This window comes from Chanodichthys erythropterus, chromosome 9 (assembly GCF_024489055.1).
Source record: "Chanodichthys erythropterus isolate Z2021 chromosome 9, ASM2448905v1, whole genome shotgun sequence".
NCBI classification, from domain to species: domain Eukaryota; kingdom Metazoa; phylum Chordata; class Actinopteri; order Cypriniformes; family Xenocyprididae; genus Chanodichthys; species Chanodichthys erythropterus.
The window spans coordinates 11,100,911-11,122,959 of NC_090229.1; the positions used below are offsets into that span (position 1 = coordinate 11,100,911).

Sequence of the window (22,049 nt, forward strand, 5' to 3'; positions counted from 1 at the left end):
ACTTGTAATTATGCATAATTTACTGTTATTACTATAGTAAACACATATAGTGATGTGTAACTGCATCACCTTAAAATAAAATGTTAACATTAAAAAAAGTCATAAGATTGGATAATGTGGCAGTCTATACCAAATGTACAGTTTACTAATGCAAAGGTGAGAATTCAGCAAGAATCATAACCCGTTCTTTAAGAACTGCACAACTAGGTTGTTTATTTTGTGATAACTGATACAGGATAAATGTTATACATTCTTTTTTTTTTCTTTCAAAACACTGATATTTTGTCATTTTTCTGTTTTAATATGTAAAAATTACACCAAACAAAAGCAAGGATTTGGCGAGATCGATATGATACATGATCTGGATGTTTAACAAAATCGACTATAAATCATGAGCAGCGATTGACGGGCGACACTGGCAATCCTCTGTTCAGTTATAAGAGACGATGATAACAAAGAACACAAAACAGAGAACTAAAACGAGGACGTTACGGATAAGATGCCAGTGTGCGCCAGAGAAACATAATTCTTCCAAGTCATCATTCATAGCCAAGAAAATGCACACAGAATAATCTTTCTGCTGTATATATGCAATTGCTCGAGCTCTTGAGTCGACTGTACTGTACAAAAAGACATACAGATGTTGTAGACATACTTTAAACCTAGTCTCTCAATACTTCAGTATAAACAAAACAAAACTCTGGTTTCAGGGGCTAAAAACTACAATGGACTTTCTTAAAAAAAAAAGAAAAAAAAAAAAAAAAAAGATTTTGACATTCACATTTCTGAAACGTCTGGTAACGGCATTGATCATGATGGACTAGTGTCGAGATGTGATGCTTTTCAATGAGGCATTCCCTCCTTTGAGCAGCTGTCTGTCCTCCTTAAACCACTCCTGTCTGTTCGTTGTGTTTCAGCCGAGCATGTTTAATCTCGGCAATGAGAATGAATGAGTGAGAAAGAGACAAGGAGATCACAAAAATCCATCCCAAGGCTTGAGGTTGTTACGGTGAGGCGGGGGCCTTGCTGTTGTAGTGCACCTGGTACCTGTTGACATGTAAGCCTTTGACCTGCATGGACACGCAGGTGGTCTTGCAGGGGATCATGTCCTCATCTTCTTCTCCCATGAGCCAGTCCTGGACGCTGCGCTCGGCAACGGGGGACACGTGCTCGCTCAACCAGCCCCGGTGCCACTGCTCAAAGCGCTCATGTTGAGCCCGTGCTACTCTGTGCTGGGACTAGGGAAAGAGACGAGACAAAAAAATATTTAATACACTACAGTTCAAAAGCTTGGGGTCAGTAACTTTTTTTTTTAAATAACTTTATAGAGATCTAGTATAGAATTACTAGAATGAAAAATGTGTAGTGACTAGGGGTGTAACGGTACGGACGTCACGGTTCGGTGCATACAGTCAGATGGTGAATATAGTCAGTCACAGGCGATTCACACTCCAATCCAGAAGGGGGTGTGAGCGGTAATGCAACGCTGTTTGCTAACCGCCACAACAGGAAAAACCGCAGAACAACAACAGACGATCTATGCATAGATATGTTTACATGTAATCTCTCAACCAGTGTTTCAACTGTGGAAAGACATCAAAAAAAAAAAAAAAAAAAAACTCACAGCATTACATTTACCTCAGGCAAGTCATTTAGTGTCCACAGCATGTTTACTAGAGAAATTAACTCTAGAGGGGAGAATTTCACTAAATATATGCACTATATTATCTAATATATTCATTATATATACACTTTACCTATTAGTAATGTCTTATTTAATATGTTTAAATAAATTTGTCAAGTTATGACAGTAAAATAAATAATTTTATATATAAGGTACGTAGGGCTGTCGCGGTTAAGGAATTTCCCTTGCGGTATTTTTGAGTGGCTCAATAGCACGATATGCGGTATTACCGCCATATATATATATATATATATATATATATATATATATATATATATATATATATATATATATATATATATATATATATATATATATATATATATATATATATATATATATATATATATATATATATATATGAGAGAGAGAGAGAGAGAGAGAGAGAGAGAGAGAGAGAGAGAGATCATATTCAATAACGAAACTAAAAAGAGCATTGAAGTAAAGGGAATGTCAAAATAAGGGTCTACAAAACAGAACATAAACCTGACAATAGGATGGTAGAGCTGTTGTATGTATAATAGTTAGTTCCGATCGAATCTGACTAAACAAGACTTTCTGCTGATATTTCACGAGTATAAGCAGAACTAACGTTACTCATCTCTGCGCGTTCTAGACGGGCTGTCAGTCAGTGCAGTTACATTGTTATGACACAAGGTGGCGGCAAGGTATGGAAGGCCATTTCAGCATAAAAACGTTCCAGCGTTACTCGTCGTAATTATATTTTTACTAGTAACAATTAAATTAAAGAGCTCTATAATTTAATTTGTACTAGTAACAATTACAATTACAGAGCTCTATAATTCAATTTTTACTAGTAACAATTATAATTGTAGAGCTCTCTAATTGAATTCTTACTAGTAACAATTACAATTATAGAGCTCTATAATTAAATTTTTACTAGTAACAATTATGATTATAGAGCTCTGTAATTGAATTGTTACTAGTAACAATTACAATTAGAGAGCTCTACAATTAATTTATTACTAGTCATATGTCTCCATTGACTTCCATTCATTTTTAATTATAGAGCTCTGTAATTCAATTGTTACTAGTAACAATTGGGATTAAAGAGCTCTCTAATTGAATTGTTACTAGTAACAATTGGGATTATAGAGCTCTCTAATTGAATTGTTACTAGTAACAATTACAATTATAGAGCTCTCTAATTCAATTCTTACTAGTAACAATTACAATTATAGAGCTCTCTAATTGAATTCTTACTAGTAACAATTGAATTACAGAGCTCTCTAATTGATTTATTACTAGTAAAAATACACATTAAAGATATGTGTAATTGCAGAGCTCTATAATTGAATTACAGAGCTCTCTAATTCAATTGTTACTAGTAACAATTGAATTACAGAGCTCTCTAATCATAATTGTTACTAGTAACAATTGAATTAGAGAGCTCTGTAATTGAATTATAGAGCTCTATAATCAAATTGTTACTAGTAAGAATTCAATTGTAGAGCTCTCTAATTGCAATTCTTACTAGTAATAATTAAATTACAGAGCTCTCTAATCGAATTGTTACTAGTAAGAATTAAGTTACAGAGCTCCATAATTCAGTTCTTGCTAGTAACAATTAGAATTAGAGAGCTCTGTAATTGCAATCTTACTAGTACAAATTGAATTACAGAGCTCTACAATAGCAATTCTTACTAGTAACAATTGCATTACAGAGCTCTGTATTCGGCGACATATCATTATGCTAATCGTGCCTTATGTATATTCAACTGGGGTCAGTGGCGTAACTTTGTTTTACAAAGTGGGTGGGACAAGAATGTGTATGGGGGGGGGTATGTTGTATTATTATTATAATAATAATATGATTTTAAAATGATAAATGTGTTCAAATATGATAGTTTTCCTACATCTGCTATAACACAATGTCGTTAGTCTCGAGAGTATGTATATTAGTTAATAAATACGACGATCCGCCTCTGATAATTGAATGTCTTGGTGGACTAGTGGCCATTTCTCCGTTTAGGGTGCAAGAGGTTGCCGGTTCTAATCCAGCCATGTGTAATTTTTTTTTTCTCATTAAAACCAAATATTTTCATCAGTGATTGTATATCAAGAGCAGAGACACGTTTATGTGCATTTTGTTTTTTGTGATTTCAACGTATCGAATAGAACCCTGTTGCACGCGCCTCTGATAACAGTGACAACGAGCACTCAACAACATGATTTAAAAAACAACACATCCCAACGCCAAATCGCCTATTATTAACACAAATTGATAATCAACTAGAGGTGTTTATTTTGTATTACATATCCGCGATAATCATTCTATTATTGCATAACAATACTAAACACTGTAAATATTTAAAATGAATTTATACTCCTTAATATCAAGTTTGTCAAAACACTTTGGGTGGCTTAGGGCATTTCACCCTATATTATGTCCAGTGACATGGAGTGTTCTTGGCTCTTAGCTTTACCAATATACAAAGGTGAATGAATACAACGACTAAACATAGGCTTTCATCTCAGGCATCATCTTAATTTTGCTTTAATGTGAACATGATTAATATCTTTCCTAAGTCTGTAAAATATTTCAGGATACTTTAGAACCACAGGGCTTTTATTTTGAAACGCACCTTTGTAGGCGGGAAATCTGCAATCTGTTTTGCATCTCATGAATAGGAGTTTTTACTAGTAATAATACAATTATAGAGCTCTGTAATTAGAATTGTTACTAGTAAGAATTGAATTAAAGAGCTCTCTAATTGTAATTGGTACTAGTAAAAACTGAATTAGAGAGCTCTCTAATTCAGTTTTTACTAGTAACAATTGAATTAGAGAGCTCTCTAGTGGAATTGTAGAGCTCTGCAATTGGATTATTACTAGTAACAATTGAATTACAGAGCTCTGCAATTGAATTCTTACTAGTAATAAATGAATTGTAGAGCTCTCTAATTGGAATTGTTACTAGTAAAAACTGAATTATAGAGCTCTACAATTCAGTTGTTACTAGTAAGAATACAATTGCAGAGCTCTATAATTCAATTAGAGAGCTCTACAATCATAATTGTTACTAGTAAAAATTGAATTATAGAGCTCTATAATTGTAATTGTTACTAGTACAAATTAAATTATAGAGCTCTTTAATTTAATTGTTACTAGTAAAAATATAATTACGACGAGTAATGCTGGAACGTTTTTATGCTGAAACGGCCTCCCATAGCAAGGGACTGTTTTTGAGTCTTTAAACCGTTCATTCAACTGCACGTTCAAAAACGCAGATTCATTCCAAGAGAGATGAAATGAAACAAGCTGTTGAAATCATTTTAACGTTGAGCGCCACTTTATAAGGCTCAGCTGACCAGTAATGCTTCGATGCTAAGGCAGAGATTTCGCTATCCTTGGACACGACAACTTTTTTTCACGAATATATCTCGGCCTGAAGGACAGACACAGGTAATCGCACGCGCTCAGTCGATCTCTCTCACATTCACTGTCTGTTTAGGCTTGTTTAGTGCAAATCTACGGAGCCTCTGTACAAATCACCATGGTACACATTATGCTATCATTATAACCTTATTTAATATTTAGTACACGTGTATGAAGTGTAAAACGAGAAGGACATAGCCTTTCAAAAAATAGAAAACATGCAAATATCGCGGTTGCTGCGGTTTTTGCAGTGTTCTGCGGTTGGCTCGTAAAAAGCGCGGTATTACGAAATTGCGGTTATCGCGACAGCCCTAAAGGTACGGCTTATTCACGATACAGCAGAGCCTCGAGTACCTTATTGCTTTTATAAAACGGTTACCACACAATACAAATATTAAAGCCAGAAATATGTATCAATGCAAATTTCATGAAGTAAACTTTCTTAAAGCTTTCCTTTTAAAGGTACAATATGTAAAATTTTTGCAGTAAAATATCCAAAAACCACTAGGCTAGTGTTATATATTTTGTCTCTGATGTTTTCAACTACTTGTAAATCATGAGAAAATTCACATTCTAAACAGTGACACGGGGCAGTGCAGTCGCCTGTCAATGACGTCAGTTACCTTTGTTACCGCCTTTACTGATGTAGAAACCACATGACAACAGTGCCGTGGACAAATGCGGTAGTGTCTAGCGTCCAGCAAACCACTAGCTTGCTTCAAGCAGTTCCTTATTTACTTCTTGCACGTTTTATGGTAGATTGTGTTACTTATGGAACATAATTACTGTTTACCATCTGCTGCTGGTTCTGTCGACAAAGACAGCTCCCGTAAACTCATGACCGGAAAAGCGGAAGCGGCGCCGGCGACTGTGTCATAATAAAAGTCCCGTTGCTCGTGAGGCGTGTGTTAATCAATCGCTCCAGCTCCTCGTTCAGCTCCCGCAACACTCGGTCCTGCTCTGCTTCATACTACAGTAAATTTAATAATCGCATCCACGAACATGAGTTCTTCCAGACTCCAATCCCTATTCTTTTGCACCGTCCGTTGAGATGGAGACCACATGTCCCAAGTTTCCGCTCTAAAACTTGGCGTCATCAAACTACGCCTTTGTTTTGAATAGGCTTCTAGCGACCTCTAGCGGAAAAAAATATCACAAATTTTACCTTTAAAAAAAATATTTTTAGAAAAAAATAGTCCCTGACCGTGAAGTTACTTTTTCACGCCATTAGATGGCGGCAAATACTATCTTTATGAGTGTGTCAGTCATTGTTTTTAAAACGGAACAAGACGCAACTAACAAATGCTTTGACTAGCGCTGTCAGTCACGTGAAAACCCCTTAAATGTTAAAACTAGGACAAGATAATATATCGGACATTTAAACAGATGTTTTATTATGAACATAGGACCTGAAGGAAAATGCTAAATCTGAATGCAGGTAATAAACTCGTTCACTCGATCTCTTTCTCACAATACTCTTCTACATAATACAGTACGTTTCAGCTAACAATATCAATTGAGAACATACAGTTTACGTTGCTAAGAGCGGTTGCTAAGGGTGTTGTGTAGTTATACATAGAACCGTTGGGTGAAGCGGTCATAGCCGTGTTTTATCGTGAATAAAACACGGGTATTGACCAATCAGAATCAAGGACAGGAACTAACCGTTTTATAATTAGATTTAGAAGTTAATGCAAAACCTGCCTTATGTGCAGTTGACTTTTTTTTGTTATTTGAGTGCTGATTATTATATCTAAAAATGAATAGCAACTGAGTTTAATAGTTTGGGCTCTGTTGGTAATTGTAACCTTTAATATTATAGTAATGTGCAAGAAAGGGCTCCCTGTATATAAATTTACAGAATTAGCCGAGATAGATTTTTTTATCCTTAGAAAATATTAATTATAATTAATTTTTTAAAGAGAGGGACAAAAATAAAAAAAAGAATCAATTTTAATGTTTAGTTTTCTCCCCCTGCTGTACCGAACCGTAACTTCAATACCGAGGTACATACTGAATCGTCATGTTTGTGTACCGTTACTCGCCCAAAAATGACTATAGAAAAGTACAGGATTTGTTTTTGTATTTTATCAACATACCCTCCGAGCCTTCACCAGGGCTCCTCGGCGGTACATGTAGTCTTCGGAGTTCATCACAAACACCATCTTGTGCGTGTTGAGTTTGAAACGGCAGTCCAGGTTTCCGGCTGTCTCCACACCCATCTTCCGATGCCACTCTCTCCGGCAGCGCATGGCTTCTACCTGCTTGAGCTGCCAGCCGCGGAAATGCCTCAGATTCCTAAAGGTGAGAGGTGTGGAACAAACGTAAACCTACTTTCACCTGGCCAGACCTAATTCAGCATTTATTAAATTTACACAAACAAATTTTTGGTTATGTAACAATGGTCTATGACTTCATACTGAGACTGTGATTGATTTATTTACTTAGTGTCTGATAATGAGGGAATTAGAGAAAGCAAGTAATACTGGGCTTGTCTACACCATGATATGGGCCACCCTACAAATAAAAAATAAAATAAAAATAAAAAAAAAATAATAATAATAAAAGAAATAAAATAAAATAAAAAATGTGCCCACAGAAAGCCGCCTCTTATACTGAATAGAGTGCGATGCTGAACTGAGTTCCCTTCTGTGTCTTTTTGCACTTGCAAAATGTCAAAATTTCCTCGTAAACACAGCCGGATATGTCTTAAGTGAACGTAAACAGTTGACAAAGAAAAATGCATGTGTTACAGTATACTGGATCCATGCAGCTCTTAAAGTGACAGCAGCCTAATATTCCTGCTGCCGTCTCTATAATAACATTAAACAACAAAAGATTAAGGGAATATTCACTTGCTGTTCTTGACTGAATAACATTTGTAGCTATTTGTAATGCATATTTTATTTATAAAGTGCAGTGTTATTTTACATTTGATTACAGTTTCTGTACCCGAAAATCTTAAAACACTGTTTATTTCAATTGTATCTTTGTTCACTTTTATTTATTTGTGTGACTGCTAATTTGTTTATTTTATTTTTATTTTTTTTAATTAGCTAGTGTTTACTTGTCTTTAATAATGCTTGAAATTTGTATTAGTTAGGCTAGTTGTTTGTGCCATCATAATTTTAAACCATAGGCAGAAGTTCCTTGTCTAAGTGTTCTTTAACTTGTTGATTTTTGTTCATGGTATTCAGCTACAATGAAATGTTTTGCAACAAGACTTAGAATAAATGTGAATGATATACAAGTTTTTTTTTACTTCCTTATTGCAATCGAAATTAGGAATCGATAAGCAGAATCGGAACCATCAAAATTCAAACTAAACCCTACTATTAACCATCTGGCTACAAAAAGGAAAGGAATATGCATAAACAGAGCAGGTTAAACATGCATAAATGTTTTTGTACCTGGGTAGAAACACAGGCTTGAAGTAGTAGCCTTCTGCCTGAGAGCACACAGACTCCGTCCCTATATACTGCTCCATGTAATTAGACAGGCTCTGAAACAACATCATAAAAGACAGCAAACATTAATGCATTAGGAAAAGGATTACACTCTTGCCCCACCAAACCAGACTACCCTATTAAATTTAATGCTTTAAAGATTTCTAGGAAAAAACAAGTACTTTCTGTTGTAACAATAACAGGTACCTGAACATCCAGCGGGTCATCGCCCTGGGCCTCCTCCGTGTCCAGCAGCTCAATCGTTAAGGTTACCTGACCTTTGTTTTGAATGAACATGACCTGACAAAAGAAAGAGCCAAGAAATTACAACTGAAACTAATAGTAATTACAAAACATGCATAAAAATTCATAAGATGAATGCAACTGAGGAGGTGAATATTGCATCTTAAAGGATTAGTTCACTTTTAAATACACTTTCCTGATAAATTACTCAACCCCATGTCATCCAAGATGTTCATGTCTTTCTTTCAAAGTGATATTTTGTTTATAAAGCATAAACGGTTGTATTTTTTTCCGAAAATGACTGATCGTTTCGCTAGATAAGACCCTAATTCCTCGTCTGGTATCGTTTAAAGCCCTTTGAAGCTGCACTAAAACTGCAATTTGGACCCTGAAATCCACTATATGGAGGAAAATCCTGGAATGTTTCCTCAAAAACTTTCATTTCTTTAAGACTGACGAAAGAAAGACATGAACATCTTGGATGACATGGGGGTGAGTACATTTGAAAAGTGTATTTAAAAGTGGACTAATCCTTTAAATTAGATATCCACATAAATGTTGGTCATATATAGGCACAGCATTAGGACAAGCACCTTGAAGCAGTTCTCTTCAGCCATGACTCTCTCTGCTTTCCATTGGTAACTGGCTTCCCAAGCGGCACGGACACACTGGGATGAGAGATTCCCACCGGCGGCTCCCCTCTTCCTCTCAGCCAGGTACAGCTCAGTGACTTGCAGACACACCTCATCACTGACCAGGTGTTGAAGCTGCCAGTCAGAGAGAAGAGCATTTTAACACCATGATCACAGAAAAGGCTCTTTGGTGTATTTGTGGGAATACAGAGACTCTGACTGTCACACTTACGATGCTATAATAGGGCTGAACGATTCACTGAAATAAAACCAAAAACGCCTATATCACCACCCACAAAAAAAATTCTACACCCATAGAACTTCACAGAATTGACACCATGTGATTAATCATGCTTTCAGCTACCAATATATTAATCTTCTAAAGAAAATTAATCCACAATAAGGTCTTATTTTTTAACATTAGTTAATGCATTAACATGATATCATTTTGTTCAGTATTTATTAACATTTTTAATGTTAGTTAATAAAAATGGTAACACTTTACTATAGTCTCATTTGTAATAACTAATATGAACTAACAATGAATAGTTGTTAGTTCACAGTGCATTAACTAATGTTAACATAAAACATTTGATTTTAATAATGTATTAGGGTTACACTTTATTTTAAGGTGTCCTTGTTACACTGTAATTATACATCTAAGTACTGAGTAACATTACGTAACTACATGTACTTACTATAGGGGTTACGATTAGGGTTAGGGTTTGGGTTTAGGGTGTTCCATGTAATTATGCATAATTAATAGTTATTATTATAGTAACTACATGTAACAATGACACAAATAAAGTGTTACCTGTATAAGTAAATGTTGAAATTAACATTAAGATTAATAAATGCTGTAGAAGTCCTGTTTATTGTTAGTGCATGTTAACTAATGTAGTGAATTAATGTTAACAGATGGATCATTATTGTAAAGTGTTACCCTCTTTCTTGAACTTAATACGTACTTATACAAATATTAATGCGTTTAAATCCAGAAATCAGACTGGAAAATGCAGAAAAAAATATGAAAATGCACTCTCATATTTACATATAAATGCATATATTCAGTATTCAGCAACTATTCAATTAAGATGGGTGAATCAGGAAAAAATTTGACATTTACAAAATGTCTTCTAATGGTTCAAAGGCAAAACCAGATATTTGGAAAAGGTCAGTGAGTAGAAAAGGAGTTGTAAATTACAAGTGTAATTTTCTTTGGTGCAAGAAACCTTAACTATCATTATAATTGAACTTCAAGGGGAGAAAAACAAATGTGCATAATACGGCCCCTTTGAAATTATACAAATTATCCCAAAAAAACGTTGATTTGCAAAGTCATCCAACTCTCTGACTCACCTGTCTTACGATGTTCTGAATAAGCTTGTCGATGGTGAAGCCGATGTAAGCGTGGATGGTGAACATCTCCCTCAGGGTGTCCTCATACTGCGTGGACTCCAGGTTTCCATCCAGTAGACTGCGTACCATGTCTAAAAATGCTGGGTAATATTCCTCCAACTCCACCTCACCTAATACAAAAGACATTACTTGTAAAAAATTGTGCAAGAGTGCTAATTTGGTTCTAAAAACTAGACTTTTAACTATCCCAAAGCAAATGAACTTGCTGCCTCAATTCTAGGCTGTTGTAGATGGAAGTTGTATATGTGTACGATCATTCAGGAAATCTACTTACTTGGCTGTTTTAGACGCAGCTCCATGGCCAGGTCATTTGCCTTTTCTCTGCGCCCCTCTCCCATGAGCAGCCGTTCCCGATTCTGCTCCGCCCTGTGTTCCAGTAACTGTCTCTCGGCCTGCCTGTAAACCCTCAGCAGCCGCGAGCAGAGAGTCTGGTGCAGCCTCAGGAAGAAGTACCAGTTATTATTGACGAAGAACAGGTTGTAGACTCCATCCAGCTCCTTCTGGTGCTCAGCTTCTGGGTCTCGCAGATCCACAGCCTCCCCTTCTGGATTCATGCTGTGGGAGGCCGTAGAGGTGTCCATGCTCTGAGGGGAAGTGCATCGTCTTCTTCTGGAATCGCCATTCAACTGTTGTTGGCCGCCCGTCGTTGAGACTCCACCTCCTGCGGCGGAGCCGTCTTCACCCTCTGCCTCCTCGTCCGTAAACTCCTCCGTCTCGCTAAGCTCTCCACGACGGGCAAAAAAGAGATCGGGGACGAAGTGCTGGATGATGCGCTTGATGTGGTCCTTGTCATCTTTGTGGATGGTGGGCTGCCGCTTGACGTGGTAGATGATGAGGGAGGCAGCGTCTTCCAGGATCTGCTTATCTTCGTAAGTGAAGATCATGTGGGGCTCGCTGGTCGAACCTGTGCCCGAGCCGTCACGACCTTGCTGGCCCACACCGCCCTCTTCTGTGCTCTGCTCCTGCCGCTGTGGAAGGGAAAAAAAGTGCTAGTAACAAGTTGTTATCTGTATGACACATGAGACTCTTGTAGCAAGTGAACCGAGTTGAGATTTCAGACACTGTCCCCAGTTCTTATCGAGCAGGAATGCAGGGTTAAAATGTTGAACATAGTATTTAATGAGTTCTTACTGTTCTTGAATTTAAGTTTATTATGACAAAGACATACCAATGTGCTATTCGTAAATTATATTGCTATATTGCTCTGCTGCTTTTTTGTCATTTATCATGAAAGTGTAAAAACATTGACAAATAATTCTAAAATGTTATTTAGGCAAATAAAAATTAAGGTATCTGGTCTATCGTGTTTCCTTACATAAGAAACATTCTTAAAGTTAGGGAGGCCAAGAGGGATTAGAAGTGGAAAAAAGGAAGAATATGAAGTTTTAAAGAGACCCTGTGGAAATAGACCAGAAGAAAGATGTGAGTGAAGATTTGGGGAATAAAATGACTTGAGGTGTAGTACAGTGGAATAATTCATGAGATACTGTTTATTAAATCAGGTGGTTAAAATGTCTGCTGCCTTTTTTCCACTGCGTGAGAAGAATGAAAAAAAGGTGAAAAACTGATTTTGGTAACAGTATTTTACTGAATAATGATATTGCGAAATTAACTGTTAAAGATGTTATAGATTTATGCTTTTGACCAAATCAAATGTGACTAAATCAATGAGCAGAACATTTAACTATCATTGAACAATATCATTGTCAGTCTCCAACAAGTTTAGTTCTTTATTAACTTCCATTGTGACTTTAGTCTCTAAAAAGAAAGACCTAAATTATCACTACTACAGTCAAAATAACATACGAGACTCAAAATGGTTTCTTTCAGGGACAGATTATAGGTATGTGAAAAGCTCTTCTCCAGTACCTGAGACTGAGCCGTTAGGCCTGCAGAAAAAAAAAAAAAACCTCACCTCATCATAGATGCTTTCTATTTCATTGAGAAGACTCTTGGATCGGAGGGCCTTCATGTCGTTCTGTTTGAAGTTGACACCCTGGTGGTCTAGTGATTTCAGATACGCCTTCTCGTATTGCTCTCTCCAGATTTTGTTGAAACCCTGCTGAGCCTCCCTCCACTCCTCCTCTTTAGCTTTCAATCTACAGCAAGAAAATCATCAATTTTTTTCATCAAAATGTTTTTTTCTGCTAGAGTGAGGAATTATTAAAACTTTGTGAACACAAATAACTGCAAAATGGTAGTAGGGACGGCACCTAAAAATTGCAATTAATTAAAGGGTTAGTACACCCAAAAATGAAAATTCTGAAATCAATTACTCTTTCTCATGTCATTACAAAAGACTTTCGTTCATCTTCGGAACACAAATGAGGGCAAGGCAAGGCAATTTTATTTGTCTAGCACATTTCATACACAATGGTAATTCAAAGTGCTTTACATAAAAAAGAATAATAAAAATAGAACATAAGGAATAGAAATAACAGTAAAAACAGAGAATTTTGCTATCTGGATGGAAAAGCTAGGAAGTCTCAGGGAGTTTGTTGTTGTTGTTGTTGTCGTCCATCAGAGTTAGATCTAAACGGATCTATTCATCAGAGCGGATCAGAATGGATCTTCCTCATCCAACAGGAGTGCAACCTGTTAAGGCACTTCAAACTGATAGAACTGGGAGAAACTGTGTTTTTCAACCAAACAGCAGTATTTAAAATGCATTAAAAGTCAGAATAACAAGATGATACATAAAAGATATAAAATACATTAAAAATGAAATAAAAACAGGAAAGGAATTAAAAGAATAAAAAGATAATATGTATAAAATAAAGTGCAAACAGTTCGGACATTTTATGTTTATGAAGATATTTTTAATGAAATCTGAGAGATTCTGTCCCTCCATTGAAAGTCTATTCACCCAAAACTCTGATGGTTCAAAATGTTTATAAAAAGAGATCAGAAAATAAATCCATATGAATCGAGTGGTTTGATCCAAGTCTTCTGAATAGACATGATTGTTTTAAATGATGAAAAGATTTAATGCTTGCTTGACCCACGAGAACCAATAAGGTTCATTCTCACGTGTTACGGCAGCATGTTTGAGGTTCCGCAAAAACCAATGAGGTTTGTTCTAGTGCATCAAGCATGTACATGTGGTCAAACATGTTTGATGCGCAATATCAATGTTTGTGCTCCGAAAATGAACGAAGGTCTGATGGGTTTGGAACAACATGAGGGTGAGTAACTGATGACAATTTTCATTTTTGGGTGAACTAAACCTAAAAAGAGGCAGTGTGAGAGAGAAAAATAACAAGAAACAAGAAAAGAGAAAAATAAAAATAAGATTTGTTTGTTAACCTTTTAAGTACAACAGGAACTGCAGTGGCTGGACTCCTCTTCAACCCCTCTATGATCTCTGGAGCCTTGTCGCCGTAGATACGATAGACTGCACGCCGCTGTATGACCTCAGAAGTTCCACCCAGGCAGTCGTCCAATCGGAAGCGCTCTTGATCCTCCGGCGAAAGGCGCGATAGCTTCTTCTGCACGCTTTCCAAAACTCTTATCGTTGCCAAATTAGTCTCAAGCACAACATCAAGCTACGAGGTTTAAAAAAAAAAAAAAAATCAAATTCCATCTCAACTGAGTATTAATTGAAACCTCCTGATATTAAAAAAAAAAAAAAAAAAAAAAAAGATAATCTTACCTCAAATCTCTCATCCTCACAGCGATGAAGTTGCTCTTCATATGGTGTTTTCTTGGAACTCACAAAAGTGGAGTCTTCAGACCAGGAAGGGAACGAGACCCAGGTATCATTCAGCACCTAAAACAAAACAATGAGCTTGAACCACTTGTACAACCATCAGGTTTCTGACCCCATGACTGAAGCCTTTATAGATGTAGCAGTATCTGACTGCTCTTTTAAAGATGTCTGGCACACCAGCCACTTCACATTTGGCATGAATATCTAGCTTATTATCTACAGATAAAATTACTGTTTACAAACAAGCGTTCGGCGACGACACCTCCAGCTCCTCCAGGCACCATGAACGCTATTTGAGATGAGTGCTTCCATTCAAATGGAGCTGAAAAAAGTGCAGTGTGGGGGCTGAAACACCCCATTTTCCAAACAATTCATGGAGATTTGGGTTTCTGCAGATTTGTACCATTATCTGTGGATCAGGACCAACCCAGGATTTGTGTCATCATTAACGCCTCTCCCCGAAACAACTGATGGCTGCGTGGATGACGTTTTTGTCATGGAAGATTTGCATTTCTCTTGTATTACTAGCATACATCTGAGGTGAAATGTGTATAAAACCAGTAAAGGAAATGTTACATAATATATTATTTTATTTTGTTGCCATTGTAATAATTATAGTACAAACATTACATTGCTTGTATGTCATCATAATTTTATCTATATCCGTTGAAAGTACAGTACCTCTTTGCATATAGCAGTTCGACCACTGCATTTGGGCTGCTGGTAGGTCTTGGGCAGGGCTCTGTAACTGGAACCCAGGCGTTTACAGGAGGCGTAATCCACTTCTCTGCCTCCACCCTCCATGTAGCGGTCGGAGAGCCCCGAGATGGCATGAGACAGCTCTTTATCACCCAAAAATGACTTAAACTGGGTGTACAGTTCTGGAAACTTCCTACAGAATAAGGCACCAGTTGCATATGACTCATGAGTGACATGAAAGGGCTACAAAATGCACCATATGAAAACAAAGAGGATTAAATAAACATGCCCTCTTTTAAAATTGGTCTTACCCCAAGAATGGAGTTACAAGCTGCAGGAGTTCGGCCCCTGATACCACTTCTTGATTGAACAGGGCTATGCAGCGTAAGAAATTCTCATACACCTCCTGACTCTTGAGCAGACGACGAACCTAAAATGATAAATAAATAAAATTGTTCAATGGTTGAGACTATGTAATAAATCCTAAGGCAACGGCTGACTTGATACCGCTTAGAACATCTTTGTCTATAAAACGCACCTTATCAAAGAACGTGAATTCCCGCAGGACTCCGTGTTTTCCTACAGAAGCAAAAGATGGGTCCTTGGAACAGGAATACTTCATTTTTTTCTACATGGATAAAAAGATCAATTAAGCATAAGTAACCCACATACATTGGGAGATATTCAAACTTTACAACTCTTTAAGATACAGCGGTATATAGGATCCTTGCATTGGCAAGAGTGAACTCTGACCTTTAGAAGTGGCGTCATGTGGGGCAACAGCATGGGTCTAGGTCTCTTCTTGGTCTGTTTATTCATTTCCTCTTCCTCTGCTTTCTTCAAATGGTCTTTGCCAGTCAAAGAACCTCCAGTGAACTGGAATCAGAGATGTAGTCCTTATAAAAATCAATTTACCTATCAAAAGTTTGGGGTCGGTAGTTGTTTTTTTTTTGTATTTGAAGGAAGTCTCTTATGCTCACCAAGGTTGCATTTATTTGATAAAAACAAAACAGTAATACTGTGAAAAATTCTTACAATTTAAAATAGTTGTTTTCTATTTAAATATATTTTAAAATATAATTTATCCCTGTTATGGCAAAGCTGAAATTTCAGCATCATTACTCCAGTCTTCAGTGTCACATGATCCTTCAGAAATCATTCTAATATGTGGATTTGGTGTTAAAAAACATTTCTTATTATTATCATCAATGTTGAAAACTATCATGTTTTTGTGATAGAAAGTAAAAAAAAAAAAAAAAAAAAAAAGCATTTATTTGAAATAGAAATCCTTTGTAACATTATAAATGTATTTACTGTCACTTTAGATCAATTTAGTACATTCTTGCTGAATAAAAACATTAATTTCTTAAGTCTTACTGACCCCAACATTTTGAATGATAGTGTACACAACTGAAAATGTTTAAGAGAAAATCATTCCGTTGCAGTAAAGCACAAGACAAATTTAAAAGTGCACAAAGGTAATTTTCTAACCAGAGATCTCTTTGCATCAGGCAAAAACTGGCCAAACTCTGCAAGTAGGTCCTCTTGACCTTTGAAAAGGCTCGCCACTTTAGAGAAAACCTCATCTTCGGTCATTCCTCCAGTGCTACGGCCTCTGCTCTCCTTCACCTCCAGCTGCTCCTTCTGCAGATGGACACAGGACGCCCAAAATCAATGAACATCGATAAGTTTATGGGATGGGTAGGAAAACAGTCCAAGAGCCCATTTCCCTTTAGCGCTAGTAGGTGGTAGCCTAGTCACAGCTTCAAGGCAGCACACCCACACGGTCTGTTCATCTACTGTCTGATGCATACTGAATGAAAAAAGGCAAACACTTGCCAAAAATCACAAGCTCCAATCTGATTGGCTTGCTAAAACTGAAAATACCTACAAGCAGAACTGTATATTCCTAGAAACGCTTTGTATTCTTATTTATTGTCTGTGAAATTATGAGGACTTCATATTTTAAGACTGACAAAAATTCAGATCACAAAGTATAGACATCTTTTGCAGTCCTAAATGCACATAATCATAAAAAATAGGTTAGTGGCTTTTCGTGTTGTTCAAACAATTTGAAGGGATAGTTCATCCAAAAATTAAATGACAGTTGACCGCAGCCATAGCAGGAAAAAAAAATACTATGGAAGTCATTGGCTACCGTCAACTCTTTGATTACCAACATTTTTCAAAATATCTTCTTTTGTGTTCAACAGAAGAAAGAAACTCATACAGGTTTGGAGCAACTTGAAGGTGAGTAAATGATAACAAAAGTTTCATTTTTGGGTAAACTATCCCTTTAACGAGTGGTTCTTTGCCAAAACATGCTACATTAGTGGACCAGACCTTATACTGGTAGTCAAAAGTTTGGCTCAGTGATATCAGTGGTAGCCTAGTGGTTAAGGATTTGGGCTGGTACTACAAAAGGTTGCAGGTATGGTCAAACCTAGAGAAAAACAGAACAAAAATGTGGTTTCACTATTGCTCTCACCTGGTATGTATGTAGAATTTCCAGAAAGGACCGGTAGGTTTCTGGGTTGTCCAAAAATCGATTTTTGATTTTATTGACGTAACTGATGGCGCTGTCAAACTCCACAGGACTGGGCTCTGATGTGGGAGGGGACACTGACGTGGTGGCCGGCTGTGATTGGCTCTCTCTGCTGGGCAGAGGAAGTGACAACCTGCTTGACTGTTCAGGAGGTCCAGATGATGAAGCGATGCTCTCAGGAGAGGTCACAGCTTCATTCTGAGCCGACCCTGCCTCAGCCAATACTGACGAAGAGGCACTAACCACGGGGCTGCCCGTGCTCCTTCCTGGTCCTGGAGAGACCTGGGGTGAAAGAATAAGAACCGGTCTTACTTTAATATACCAAGAAAGACAATGTCCCACATAGGTTCATTACATCACTTTAATTCAAAACATACACTACCATCCAAAAGTTTGGGGTCAGTGAGATTTTTTAAAATTTTTTGAAAAAAAAAAAAAAAAAAAAGTCTCTAATGCTCACCATGGATGCAGTTATTTGATTAAAAATCCAGTAAAAACTGTAATACTGTGAAATATTATTACAAAGCTGCATTTCAGCATCATTACTCCAGTCTTCAGTGTCATATGATCCTTCAGAAATCATTCTAATATGCTGACTTGCTGCTCAAGAAACATTTCTTATTATTAATGTTGAAAACAATTGCAGCTGAATATTTATGTGTAAACCGTGAAACATTTTTTTAGGAGTCTTTGATGAAATAGAAATCTTTTGTAACTTCATAACTGTCTTTACTGCATGTTGATCAACTTAATGCATCCTTGCTACATAAAAGTATTAATTTCTTGCATGTTAGAACACAGTATCAAACTATTTTATACTTAATTGGTTAGTACCTTTAAACTTTAACTCAATTCATATGCAAATTGAATTATTCACGCCAAATATCCATAACAGTGTTACATAAATTGGAGGAATTATTTTTATTATGTAATTACAACTATAACTGTTGACAGCAATCAATAATAAACCTCTCGCAAATTTTCATGAAGTAACTGTCCATTTATTCTCAAACACAATGTGACTAGATTCAGCGGACTACTCCCCGACAGTCTATGTGGCATGACATCACCAAAGTGTGAACTCTAAGGAAGCCAGTGAGGGGCCCATTTGGGACAGGGCCAAAGTCAACATGAAATCAATATCAACCCTATTTACTCTGTTAATACACATTCCTCGTCTTTTTGTTCACAGTTCATCATTGCACATTAATACAATTTTTAAAAAATTGCAAAAATATTTGTCTTTGCAATCACTCATTAAAATGTAATTACTTGTTCCACCTCTTCTTTTCTTTTCTGCCTGCAAGTCAACGTGGGCTATTTGAAAAGGCCAAACAGCTATTTAGGCATTGTTTTAGCAATCTTGCATTCTAGTACACAACGCTTACTTTTCACAATCCAATCAATTCCCAATAGATAAAAAAGTAAAGTAAAGACATATCCTAAATAGTTTTTCTCCAAATATCTTGCTTCACTCAGAGATGTCACAGAAGGGAATATTAGTTATGAATTCAGTGATGACCTTTTCACAGTTGACGAACTGAAACAACCAGTAAAAAATGAAGAACAAAACAGAGACACCAATGCAAACTAGTAGTAAACTGTTGCACCACATGTTCTACCTGTGAGGGAAACGGGGACTGAAGAAATGCCATTCCATTCTTAGGAATTTCGATCCGATACCCAGGCGGTAAAAAGGCATTAAACCCCAGGACAAGGTCAGGATGTCCATGGAAGAGCTGAGAAACTCTGTTGATAACGCCTGGTGTGTCAATGCTGTGGATGGAGACATCAGAAATACATTCATTCATTCATTCATTCATTAATACTTTTTGTGCATTGGAGCATATTTTAAGTGCACAGACACTTGCATACCTTTGAGATTTAAACTCTTTCATGATATCCAGAAACTTATTGTATATTCCTGGATCATTTCCAAACCGTATTTTGACTTGGTCCAAGTAAGATAAGGCATCCTCCACCTGCAACAAGAATAAACCTTGTTTACTAAAATGATGTTTCCAAACAATATAAAACACAATAAGCATGTACATAGTGAAAGAACGCTTACCAAAAAGTAATGTGATGTTACCAGTAAAGGTATGGGATGGTAATAACATGTATTTACATCAGTTACTAAAAAAAAAAGTATCATAGTACTAACATATTTTTAACATGGAAGAACATTACAAAGACAAAGATGCATGAATCTCACCATTATGTTATATATCGAAGTACTTACCATAGCTAGACCATGGTACTGCCACAGTACTTTTTTTCCAAGGTGCATGTACAAAATACCATGGTAGTATTATGATGCTTTACCTTTTTTGGCTCGTGAAAGGACAGATGTGGGTCATCAAGTCCATGTCCAGTGAATGTGGAGTCCCATCACACTGAATGACTTTGCATTTGCTTATACTATTAAAGTAATACATTGTCTACAGTACATTCTTTGAATTATGCAAGACAAGAAAGAAAAAGAAAGCACTGGGGTATTTTATTTTTAAACCACTACACGCACAGAAAACGCAAGGTATTTTTCCTCTCTCTGTTCAGAAGAACAAAAAAACCCAATGAGAGAAAAAAACCGCACGCCTAAATAAACCTTCAAGATAAAAAAAGAACTGTTACTATGTCCTATTCAAACACTAAGATGCAAAAAAGTGACCCAAAAACAAGCAGTATAAGAGAAAAGCAGCCGGTTTGTATTCTCTTTGTATTTTTTATTAAAATTCAGTGAGGAAAATAAAGGCTCACTGACTCTTTTAGCTCTGCTGCGTTAGCACTAATGCTAGTCACAACACACAACAACCCCGCTACGATTTCACAACAAAAACAAACAAAACGCGATTCAAACTGCTTTTTAACAGAGAATCGATTAAGCTATGCTTAACAGACACGTCTGATTTCTTTCAAAGGTCAGATTAAAAACGAAAACGGACACATTTATGACAAAAGCAGCTGTTAGCGGAGCAAACCCCCCTTTCTTTCTCTTATCTACGTTAATTAAATTCAAACAAACCGGCTTAATCTAAAACAAATCAGGCGTAACGTGTGATTTTTTGCGGACTCGCAACAAATATCCACCGGTTTTGGTTTTAACAAAGAGCAACGGTGAAAACACGACAGCGTAAAGGGAAAACATTAGACTTTAATTCAGCAGGCACACTTCCATCTTGTTTGACTGGTAAACTAGCATTGATTTGACCAGGAATCGATGCGTTAAGCGACAATAACTCGACTTTTCTAGCTTGAAATGGTGTAAATAAGTGCGTAAGATTTTCAAATCCATTTACACACACACACACACACACACACACACACTCTCATTGTGAATGCTTTGATATGCCCCATATGCATATGAACAGCACAGCACTTCCTAATACACAATGCGTTGTAAGAGAGAAGGAAACACATGCACTTGCTGCAATGCTCTTTACCTTTAGTTTCTGAAAGTGCTGCTGCTGGACTTGCTTCTGAACCACATAGGCCTTGTCTTGGATCTGGTTGATTTGCTTCGCAGTGCTGCTGTGAGCCTGAATTTTCGCCATGGTGCGTTTCCTTCGCCACCAACAGCCACCGAAGCCACGATGTTTTACCGTCCCTCCGTATTTGCAGGTTGTTCTGGCGTGCAAAAAATCAGTTCGGTACGGGGGGCCACCCAGCTCTCTTCCCCCCACAAGTCCAGTCTACTTTACGGACGGCCACCCAGTTACTCCAGTATAGACTTCCAGCTCAAGACCGCAAGTGTTTAGAGACCTCTCAATCCCTACTAAAACTACACCATCAATCGGAAGAATCAATAACGAGTCCCCATCGACATCCACGAAGAGAACGAGAAACAATGTATGTATTTTTTTTCCCAATGGTCGTATTATTTAAACAAATTGTGTATGTCTCTTTAAATTCGGCGGCAGCTGTGCGCTCGATCCTAGCGTCCGGAAACGGAGGGAGCTGAGGAGAATTGAAAAGCGCACGCGCACAAACCGAAAGAGGGCGGAGTGTACGGAATCTCAGCGGCCGCAGGCATGAATGGGATTCTGCACACGTTTTTGTTCATCGGGTGTGTTGCAAAAAGTTGTTTTGCATCGATTTAAAATGTTTTTGACTGATTGCTTTGATCAGCAATTCTGATAAATCTATAGGCTATGTATTATGATAAATTATTTTGTTAACAGAAATTAATTTATTGAAATATGACAACTTTAAAGTTGTAAATGGGATAATCATTTATGTCCCTTTGTTTCAGGAGAAAAACTAGATATCTTTT

The 22,049-nt window shown here is 36.9% G+C and overlaps 1 protein-coding gene across 3 annotated transcripts; it reads right to left on the reverse strand.

Moving 5' to 3' along the window:
- Positions 1-8: 8 nt before the first annotated feature.
- sin3b (SIN3 transcription regulator family member B) lies at positions 9-21,839 on the reverse strand. 3 transcript variants are annotated; one of them, XM_067394558.1, is made up of 19 exons: positions 19,848-21,839; positions 19,652-19,758; positions 19,399-19,552; positions 17,720-18,058; positions 16,723-16,875; positions 15,985-16,107; positions 15,770-15,859; positions 15,543-15,661; positions 15,214-15,424; positions 14,476-14,592; positions 14,130-14,368; positions 12,739-12,922; positions 11,098-11,791; positions 10,764-10,933; positions 9,366-9,539; positions 8,737-8,829; positions 8,494-8,585; positions 7,183-7,381; positions 9-1,238 (listed from the first exon to the last, which is right to left on the reverse strand). In XM_067394558.1, the coding sequence occupies exons 1-19, from the start codon at positions 19,929-19,931 to the stop codon at positions 1,005-1,007; spliced, it is 3,576 nt and encodes a 1,191-aa protein (XP_067250659.1). In that variant the 5' UTR covers positions 19,932-21,839; the 3' UTR covers positions 9-1,004. The 3 variants fall into 3 exon arrangements, with proteins under 3 accessions (XP_067250659.1, XP_067250658.1, XP_067250660.1); XM_067394557.1 differs by having other exon boundaries at positions 10-1,238; positions 21,220-21,839; XM_067394559.1 differs by having other exon boundaries at positions 10-1,238; positions 20,102-21,839.
- Positions 21,840-22,049: the final 210 nt, after the last annotated feature.

Bases quoted from the DNA above. Each gene is read 5' to 3' on its own strand.
- sin3b (XM_067394557.1), bottom strand. From the start codon at position 21,330: ATGGCGAAAATTCAGGCTCACAGCAGCACTGCGAAGCAAATCAACCAG. The intron at 15,662-15,769 runs GTGCGTTTTATA...TTATCATTTTAG, and splicing joins AATTCACGTTCTTTGATAAG to GTTCGTCGTCTGCTCAAGAG. The intron at 14,593-15,213 runs GTACTGTACTTT...GTTTTGTTTTAG, and splicing joins GAACTGCTATATGCAAAGAG to GTGCTGAATGATACCTGGGT.